General features: G+C 35.6%; 2 protein-coding genes across 2 annotated transcripts; both read left to right on the top strand.

Moving 5' to 3' along the window:
• The first annotated feature begins 3,988 nt into the window (after positions 1–3,988).
• On the top strand, positions 3,989–4,989 carry LOC113305929. Its single transcript, XM_026554921.1, has 2 exons — positions 3,989–4,215; positions 4,302–4,989. Exons 1-2 carry the CDS (start codon positions 3,989–3,991, stop codon positions 4,987–4,989), a joined length of 915 nt encoding a protein of 304 aa, XP_026410706.1.
• Positions 4,990–6,073: 1,084 nt separating this feature from the next.
• Positions 6,074–6,953, top strand: LOC113305928. Its single transcript, XM_026554919.1, has 2 exons — positions 6,074–6,349; positions 6,456–6,953. Exons 1-2 carry the CDS (start codon positions 6,074–6,076, stop codon positions 6,951–6,953), a joined length of 774 nt encoding a protein of 257 aa, XP_026410704.1.
• Positions 6,954–10,209: the final 3,256 nt, after the last annotated feature.

Here is a 10,209-nt window from a genome sequence, read left to right as displayed (position 1 = left end):
AAATTTTAAAGCAAGTTCACCTTTTTTGAGGTTTCCATAATGCGGAAAATTTTATGAACAATTATTATATCATCGGTGATTAGGCAACCGAAAATTTTATAAACAAACACCTGCAACAAAGTAACCAAAATCAAAACAAGAAGTACTCAATGGAAAGTCCAAAAGTAATATCAAAAATATATAGCTCTAAAACATTTTTTTTTTTAAGATTACTCTTAGACTTTTAGTTGATTATCTTTTAATTTTAGTTACTTGTTGCATGTGTTTGTTGAAGGGTTGATTTATACATTTTCAAAGCCTATCAACACCCTACCAACAACTATTCATTATCCCAACTCGCCACCCCAACCCTTATCCATATCTTTAATAAAAGTGACATAAAACCCAAATCATCATGGCCTTTGAGACAAATGCCTCTTCAAACATGGAAATATTGAAATACTGATAATAGGGAGTATTAATTTACCGGAGAGATACCTAAATCCATATAAACTACGTTAAGCAGTTATTATAAAAATTCACATCTACAGTAAAATATATATGAATTTTTGGCTGAATTCTATGGACCAGTAGCTGTACTTGTATGGCAAAAGCAAGGGTTATACAAATGTAGGTAGAAGATTCATATAATCCCCAGTATCCAGGATACTACGTAATTCAATTCCTACCTTGGTACATTGTACAAAAATCAATGTTTCTTGTACTCATATGTTTTCTTTTTGATCAGCAAAGCAAAAATTTCCATTGATCAAAAAAGGGTACAAAATAATTATACCACCCAAAAAGAGTATCAGGAAGAAAAGAAAGAAAAAGGAACAAGACAAGAGAAGGGATACAAGAAAGACAGAGGATGCAAACAAAAACTTCTGCACCTAGGGAGGTTGAAAGTACAACAATTTCTAATTCTCAATAACAGTTTTAAAAGAAACCCGCTGAAACTCAATAAAACATAAAAACCATGTAAAACACCAGTATTTCGCTTTCGAAATAACCTCTTGAAGCTCCATTTTCTTCTCCGAAAAGACTCTATCGTTTCTTTCCAATAAAATTGACCAAGCTATCATAGCCCACAATTTCTTCTGCGACTTCGTCAAATAATTGCATACCAGGTACACAACATAGTCTTCATCAAGGAAGGGAGGACAAAAGAGAATTGGAGCTCGCTCCTAAATGGTTCCACAACCCTTAAGCAAAAACAGAGTGAGTAAATAGTTTTGGTCTCACCACAAAACACACAACCACTTGCAATTGGTACCTCTCCGTTTAAGAAAATCCTTAGTCAGGATTTTGTCTTGAAAAACACACCAAATAAAAAAAGCAATTTTAGGAAGATAATGTCTTAATCAGCATTCTTAACAGATCTCTTAAACAACTGGAAACTAAATAAAAAGAAATATAAATAAAATTATCAAGCTTATCAAGCTGTTATGATTCGAAGTTAGCCAAACTGACACATTTTCTATAGAGGGAACATCCACTTGAACCCACTATTACTACCAAAATTATAGAGTTGGGGTACAGCCAAAAAATTGGACCGCAGTTGGAATTGAGTCTGAATTTGAATGTAGCGTAGGTTTTGGTTTTACTTTGATGAGTATCGATAGATATAGCCCTACTACTACAAGTGGTTTGCTGTTTTATACGAAAAGTAGAAACAAGAAGACGACTTTGACTCAAACAAGTCAACTGTTGAATTTGGGAGATAACCCATCCAATCCTCATAAATGATCTACAATCCAACGGAACCTTAGCGTTAGGAGCGTTCACTCGAATCACTCCATGTGTGGATTGATATTTGAATCCAAGTCAATGTCTAGCTAAGAGAAGAGCAACTTTATTTCTATTCTGAATTCCACGGTCCACATGCGGAGCAATAGAACCGTAATGCAAATACTAGTTTCCAAAAACACGTAATGCAAAAAGAAGAAGTTAAAAATTGTATCTTTCATTGAGGATTCGAAGTCCGACTTGTACTTAGACTTGGGTTTAGCATGTCAATAACACATATCCTCATATCGTATGTATGACGCACAGGAAGTTTGGCTAAATGAGAAATGAAATAGAGTATAAATTAGTAGGTTACGATGCTAATATGAGTTTTAAGCTCTCCGATCTATAGTGAGCACAATATAATACAGAAATGATCCAACTGCTTCACGTTAGCACTCATTCTCAACTTGCACTAGAATAGAAAGACAACTGGCCATGCATGAAACCCTATAATAGAGTGCCATCGATTACAATTAGGCTAGGGTTCATTTGGGAGTGAGCAGAAATGTGGAATATCCAAATGTCCACTTCAAATTAATTATTAACAGTAACATCCACTAGTAAGAGGGTCCAAGCAAATTTGTCTATTCTATCATGTGAAATACTTCATGTGAAAATACAAATGACCCATCTTAAAATGACACGGTGTTGGCAGTGGATGTAGGAAATATTCATGTCAAAACACATACTTGTAATCAACAAAACCAGACAGATCTTGCCAAAGATTAGAATCATAGTTAAACCAAAGATTGAGTCTTGTTACGTACCTTAACATTGCTCTATAACTCGCAGCAAATAGACAAGAACCAACAGTTAGCAATTGAGAATGGAGTCTTCTATTTTCTTTCGACTTCTTTTGTATATGAGATACTCGGTGCAAGTTATGGTGAGAAGATGGACTCCCCTTATCCATTATGGAAAAATAGACACGCAGGGGTTTTAAGGCCGGGTTTAATGGAGATGTCCAGCCATTTCCCAAATGCCTTTACACCTCAGGCTGGGAAGGGCCTGGCTCTTACGGTTTTTTCCAGAGAAATCCAGAAATGGCTAATGGTTAGCCGTTCTAAGCAAAAAAAAAACGGTAAGTAGTTAATCATTCCTCAAATAACGGTCAGACATCACCCTTTCTCTTAAAACGGTTACTCATTAACCGTTCTTCTTAACTTGACCAGTTAACCGCCCGTTGAACCGGCTGATGGTTGTCTGTTGCCAAATTTAGCCTAAACTTCCAAGAACAGCGAACACAGTACATTCCAGTTCATCTGTTCTTCCCTTTTTTTTTCGCTCTTCTCACACAAGGACCTTAGCTAACCAAATAAACATCAGCTCCACATTTTCTGTTACTGGGTTTGTTGAGGAAGCTCTAAATTGAAAGTTGGAGTTATTTTTGAAGAGGTTAATCATCTCAATAATCAAAGGTAATCCAATGAAACTTTAAACCATAGTTGTTTTTTTTCAATTGAAAAGATTTTCATTAAATTTGAGATGAACAACATAAATTGAATCCAAATACTATTAGTTACCACTCTGTGAAGACTTGAATTTGTTTAACATTGTTAATTTTAGGGACTTAGATTGTACGTCTAATTTTCTAGGTAATTTACAAGTTATATGAATTGTTATGATTGAAAAGGAGATAATTTAGATTGTATGTCTAATTCTCTAGGTAATTTACAAGTTATAGATATTATCATGGTCATAAAATGCTGCACTTTTGTTGGAATTCAATTGCAAATGTTGGTGGTATTAAAATTTGTTATAGTTGAATTCTAATGTTAACTTTGTTAGATGTCCACTTTGACACCATTTAATTGCTACTCCGGTGTTGTTGTTAGTCGAAGCATGTCTTTAAGGAGATATATGTCAATCAAATTGGGGGTTCGTCTTGCCGATGATTCTGATGAAGAAGATACAAATCAAACTCTTCTCATGCTATATAAATTTATGCTGCAAAATACTCATAATTTGCATCATCCCGTTCCAACGCAAGTGACGCAGAGAGAATCAATCAATAAAAGTCTTGCCAAAGCAGATGCAAGGATGATGCAGGATTATTTTAATGATGGTTGCACTTGAGGACCGAAAAATTTTCATGGCCGTTTAGTTATGTATCGACCCTTTTTTTTAAAGAATTCAGCACAAAATATGTGAGGTTGACCCGGACTTACGACAAAGAAAAGATGCTACAAGAATTCCAGGTCATAGCCCACACATGAAAATGTATGCCGTTATGAAATGTCTTTGTAAAGGTATCCCACCTGATTCCGTTGATGACTATATCCGTATGGCTGCTTCTACTATTTACTACTATATTAAGAAGTTTTGTGATGCAATTATGTTTGGGTTTAATGCGGAATACATGAGACGTCCCACTGTGAATGATACCAAGTGGATGATGAAGGAGAAATGCTTGGTAACCTCGACTGTATGCATTGGGGTTGGAGGGTGTGTCCAATGGACGAGGCGGGAACACACACAGGCCACAAAAGTTATCCCACTTGTGTTCTTGAGGTTGTTGCTTCATACGATAGGTGGTTTTGGCATGGTTATTTTGGAGTGGGTGGATCAAACAATGATCTTAATGTTTTGAAGTCCTCTAATTTGTTTGATGACAATCTCAATGGTGTTGCACCACTTTGTCATTTTACTATCAATGGGAACCAGTACACACATGGTTATTATTTAGTGGATGGAATTTATAAGAGTTACTTTGTGTTATTCCAAGCATACGGTGCACCTAGTGGTATTCAAATTCTCAAGTTATTTAACAAATATCAAATGGATAAGAGGAAAGATGTGGAACGGGATTTTGGTACACTGCAAAGTAAATTTAGGATCCTTTACTACAAACGTAACTACTGGGAAAAGCAAGATATGAAATCGATCATGAGAACCTGCTTGATATTGCATAATATCATTGTAGAGGATGAACATCGTGACCCTTTGTGGAAATATGTTCCAGACCCACCTCATGCACCTATAGTTGGAACATTGAGGCAGACGAGCGAGGCATTACAAAACCCAGTTCTTCAGGAGAGACTCCGTACGGATCTTGCAGCTCATATATGGGAACGACACGGTCAAGGTATAAGTGATGGTGACATACCTGGAGATACGATAGACAACGAGTTGGATTCGGGAGAAGACACAGACGAGGTTGATGTTGATCAAGACCATTACGACCCGGGACAAGTTTTTTTGGCATCCGATTCAGATTGATTTTATAATGTGTTTTTTTATTTATTTATGTAAGCGCTGAGACATGGTTACTAAAAAAACTTTTATTTAATTCAACAAAACAAAAAGACAACATCTGAATAACATAGTAAAAAAAACATTACATTTGTTAAATAACACAACATAGAAACACACAATATTAAGATAACCTATAAAATAAGCATATTATATTCTTTAAATAACTTGGTAGATTATAAGATATGTTCTGGATTGATTATCAAATGCGCTCCAAATATATCGTTAACGCTTGAGTGACGAAATGTTCCCCTTCCTCGCTCAGTATATGTAATTTTGGCTAAAGTTACGTCATTATTTGATTTGCATAGACAAATCTTAAAAAGCCTGCAATTACTCTTGAGCATATCTAGGCGACACCGAAGAGCATTCAAGGATATTTCGTTTACACCCGCTCTTGAATGAAACTCGACCGACATATTGTTCCAAAAAGTTTCTGCTGCCATATTCAAAAACTCAGGTCGCTCGACTACGGTGCAAAAGCTTCTCACGAATTTAACCATTATTTTTCCAGAAATTAACAGAAGTTAAGAAAATATAAACTAACAAATATGAGAAAGTAAAATGTAAAACTTGGTTGTTGAAATTTATGTTTGATATTTTGATTGTCTTATGGAGAAGGGCAGTTAACCTCTGAGATATATATTGGGTCTGAAATTTGAACGTTAGAAGACAATGGTTAATAATTAGTCGTTTTTCAAATGAACCGTTAGATTAAAATGACCGTTGAGGATCCAACATCACCTAAACTAGAACGGGTAATCTTCAACTGTTTTAACGGTTGTCCGTTAGCCGTTAGATCTTCAACGGCTACAATCATCCTGCGGCCCAAATTTAGAAATGGCTAATAATCTTCCGCTTTACAACAACGGTAAATTATTGAAAATGGCTTATATATATGTGTGTGTGACTTTTGGTAAACTAAAATTCACACCAATCCAAATCTAGCAATCATATTACTATAATCACCTGAAAATCACTTAAAAATCATATATATCTTTGCAATTTTTATTTTTATTTTTGGTTTGATTTATTGTACTTGTTGAAAAACATGATGGTTAATTTTACACAAGCAGAAGATATGGAAATTCCAAAAGTTTATGTTATGTTTGCGACCGATTTAGTAGTCGGGAGGTATCAAGATTCTGAAACTTTCTGGGATAAAATCAAACCGGAATACCACCGTACTTTTGGAACACGTACAAATAGGACTCGGAAATCTCTTCAAAACAGAATGAGCGCCCTCAAAACCGATTGCAGAATATTTGCAGGAATTGTTGCGGCTTATCTCAGGAACCCGCCGAGTAGATGGACTGATGAACAAATGGTAAGTTTCGTCATACAAATAAGGTTATTATTTTTAATTTAATTTCACATGATAATATTAATTCAGATGTTTATTTCATTGACACTTTCCCAAAATATGGTTGCAGTACATAGAAGCAAGAGTAAAATTTGTTGAAGGAAGGGGTGGAAAACCTTGGAAACATGATATGGTTTTCGCAGTATTGAGGCACCGTGTTGAAGGTTGTGACTTGGAGAATTTAAGGGACCATCATGTTGAAGCTAGTCAATCTACCCCGATTTCTATGGTTGTCTCAGAAAGTGAAGATGGTGATGGCACAGATACAGTAACGATAACCCAAACCCAAACACGTTTTTTTTTTTTTTTTTTTGCAAAAGATAAACCAAGGGGACTTAGAAGAGATAAGTCTAAGATGGAAAATTCCATGGCTAAAGTTGCAGAACGAGGCTGGAACAACATGATTCATTTTTTTGAGAAGAAGGATGCAGTCAAACATGAAGAAAAGTTAGCTGAAAATGAGATGATGCGCCAGTTAGTTGAAAATGGGACAAGGGATATCTTGGCAAGAGAGAAAAAACCCCACAACAAAGATATGGCCATTAGGCAAAAAGATATGGAAATATGATTAATGGATGTGGAAAGGCTCCCTGATTGAAAGAAATATGCAGTATCTAAGATGCAGGAGGAAATATGTACCCGGTTGGGATACGATCCTCGTAATTAGTTAATTAGTTGTCTTGGTTAATGGTAAATTAGTTGTCTTGGTTATTAGTTAATTGGTTATCTGTTGTAGATAAACTAAAGTTAATACGGTGGAAATCCACCACTATTATTACTTCAACACTCCCCCTTGGATGACACCACACTACTATATTTATGCACAACACTTTTCCTTGTGCGGTCCACATGTTATGCTTCTTTTGATACTTCTCAGTCGATTAAAGAAACCCAGTGGGAAAAATCTTGACGTAGAACTTTTACATGCATTGCTTCACATGTCGTTCTTATATTTTAATGTTCTACATGTAGTAATGTTCTACATGTAGTAATGTTCTACAGTGGGAAAAATCAATCGATTTTCTCGTACTTTACATGTAGTTCATCACATGTAATATGATCTTCAAAGATTGCCGAGTTTAAATTAACTAAACCGTTAAAAATTTGTCAGGCTAACCCAGAGGGACAAAACTTGAACTAAAGAAAAAGAGTACAATATTAAGTAAACTTAGAACATAGTTGGATGTGTATGCGTTTCCTCATTCAAACCTTGACGAAGGGAAAAGAGTACAACGTGACAGATGCAAGTAAAGGTGATCCGTTGCAGATGATCACTTTGCTCCGTTGAAGTTGACTAGTTGTTTCACAACTCCTAAGGAAGAAAATCCTTTTGGGAAAGACAATAGCCTTAGATGGGAAATTACATTCCCGGTATTTGTTGTTGTCTTATTAAAAACCTTGCTGAGTAACAAAACCCTATGGAAAAAAGTAACCTCGGTGAAGGAAAATAGTCCAACACACCATTAGATGCTCCTCCTGATATCAGACAATTTTCATTAGTCTAATGTAGTCAAAATAAGTTTATAACACTTTACTTTGGTGATTTGAATGTTTATAAGACCATGTTGTTGATTCTGGAAGTTACGTTGCTTAACAGACTATCGCGTTTCATTTCTTTGATTCAGATATCTTCAGTAATATCAACGCGATCTTTATGTCTTCAACGTTCAACATACTTGATGTTTTAGTGTTGTCTCGCTAAAAACCTTGTCGAGAAACAAAACCTTTTGAGAAAAAAATATTCTCGATCGAAGGGAAAAAGAGTACAACACAGCTTCAATTTCGAAGTAAAATATGTTGACATCATATCGTTGGATCATCCCCCTGATGTCGGCATCTCCCCCTGATTACTTTCAGATCTAGAGTTATTCCAGACAGTTCCTTTAGTCATGTACTTTTCGAAACTGAATATTGGTAATGACCTAAAAAATAGTCTACCTTATCTACTACTGATTACTTTCGTTGGAGAAGAAATTATTGTTCCTTCGTAATCAACAACCTTTGGATTGCAGTTCCTTTAGAATTCCTTTTTTTATGTATTTGCAGGGATAAAACAAATTTATGTCAATGGTTACGTTTAAGTACATGATTACATTCACTATACCATTCCAACGACGTTGCGTTGGCGCTGAGCTATATCTAGCTAACAAATTCACTGAGGATGTAATATTTGGTCGAGTACATTATGCTAAGTACAATTATGCGTCTGTTTTACTTAGTTAAGGGAAATCCATCTCCCAATAAATCTTCGTCATCTTCCTTTAGAGTAATTGGTTACTTACTTACATTTGAACCTCGACTAACCATGGGAGTGCTAGCAGGACGCATGTCCTTGTTAAATTTCCAGACAATGGACATATGCAAACTGGTGGAATAATATACCACAATCTCGGTCTTCTAGTTCAGAACATAGATAAGATCGAGATTTCCCAGGACTATTCAGATTTTAAATAGCTTGTAATATCTCTTATTCCATTAAGAGTACTTATCATGTCCATACCGTCGACATGGATAGCTATAATTCTGAATCAGGAACTTATATAATACGCACGACACAAAACCTTTCTTGTTTATCCCTTCCCAATAAAATAGTCACTTAGACGGGTATACCACATCCGCCTGATTGTTTAAATCAATAAGTGGGTGTTTCAGTGTAACTGCAAACACACTCCGTGGTTTAGAGTCATCCGACTTGGGAAGCAAAAGGACATCATGCACTTTTGAAAATATCTTTGAGTCTAAATCTACAGAAATATAACCACATCTATTATGTTTCAAGTTCTTTTAAAACTACCAGGCAAACTAATTAACTGAACATTATGATTTTCAAAAGAGTAAGCAATCCAGGGGTTTGTGAGAAACATCGTGCCACAAAATGATTCTTTATACTTTAAGACCTCATTCTTCTCACTACACTTTGTGACAAATAACCACATATGTCCCACAGGCTTTACACTTGGTTGGTTAGCACTACCACACCAAATACCCGTATATTTGTCAAAGAACTAAGTTCTACCTGGATTGCGTAGGCCAAATATGCTTGAAAAAGTGGGGATCTAACAACCTCACCCAATAATTCGCTTAGCAATCTGTATGGAAAAACTCCAATATACTTTTAAGAGAATCAACTAGACAGTCAGACTCAATCTTATAAAAAGTATATCAAAAAGTTATATCTCAATTTCTCGATTCAATACTTACTCAAGCAAATAGAAATCTGCGAGTCAATTGAATACAAGAGAAATTAATTTGAATGGTACCAAAGACCAATGTTCAAGTATCAATCAATTTCAATCAACAACCAAAGTTTGGTTTTACCAATTGATCGATTTAACGCATAATCTATGATATTTCAACTATATAACAAAATACAATGCGGAAAGGAAATAACACAGACAACAGAAGTTTTGTTAACGAGGAAACCTCAAATGAAGAAAAACCCCGGGACCTAGTCCATACTGAACACACACTGTATTAAGCCGCTACAGACACTAGCCTCCTACAAACTAACTTCGGTCTGGACTGTAGTTGAACCCCAATCAATCTCACACTGATCCAAGATACAGTTGCGCTCCTTACGCCTCTGATCCCAGAAGGATACTACACACTTGATTACCTTAGATGATCTCACCTACAACTAAGAGTTGCTACGACCCAAAGTCGAAGACTTTAATAAACAAATCTGTATCACACAGAAAAATCTACAGTAATAGATAAATCTGTCTCCCACAGAAATACCTACGAGTTTGGTTCTGTCTTTTGATAAATCAAGGTGAACAGAAACCAATCGATAACCCATACTTATATTCCCGAAGAACAGCTTA

Source organism: Papaver somniferum, chromosome 8, assembly GCF_003573695.1.
Source record: "Papaver somniferum cultivar HN1 chromosome 8, ASM357369v1, whole genome shotgun sequence".
NCBI lineage: Eukaryota > Viridiplantae > Streptophyta > Magnoliopsida > Ranunculales > Papaveraceae > Papaver > Papaver somniferum.
The sequence above is the reverse complement of the archived record's forward strand: the minus strand, read 5'-3'. Positions and strand labels throughout refer to the sequence as shown.

What these genes read in the sequence shown, in the direction of transcription:
- LOC113305928 (XM_026554919.1), top strand. Translation starts at nt 6,074, where the DNA reads ATGATGGTTAATTTTACACAAGCAGAAGATATGGAAATTCCAAAAGTT. An exon ending in GATGGACTGATGAACAAATG is followed by an intron (nt 6,350 to 6,455) that starts GTAAGTTTCGTC and finishes ATATGGTTGCAG; the next exon opens with TACATAGAAGCAAGAGTAAA.
- LOC113305929 (XM_026554921.1), top strand. Translation starts at nt 3,989, where the DNA reads ATGTATGCCGTTATGAAATGTCTTTGTAAAGGTATCCCACCTGATTCC. An exon ending in GTATGCATTGGGGTTGGAGG is followed by an intron (nt 4,216 to 4,301) that starts GTGTGTCCAATG and finishes TTCATACGATAG; the next exon opens with GTGGTTTTGGCATGGTTATT.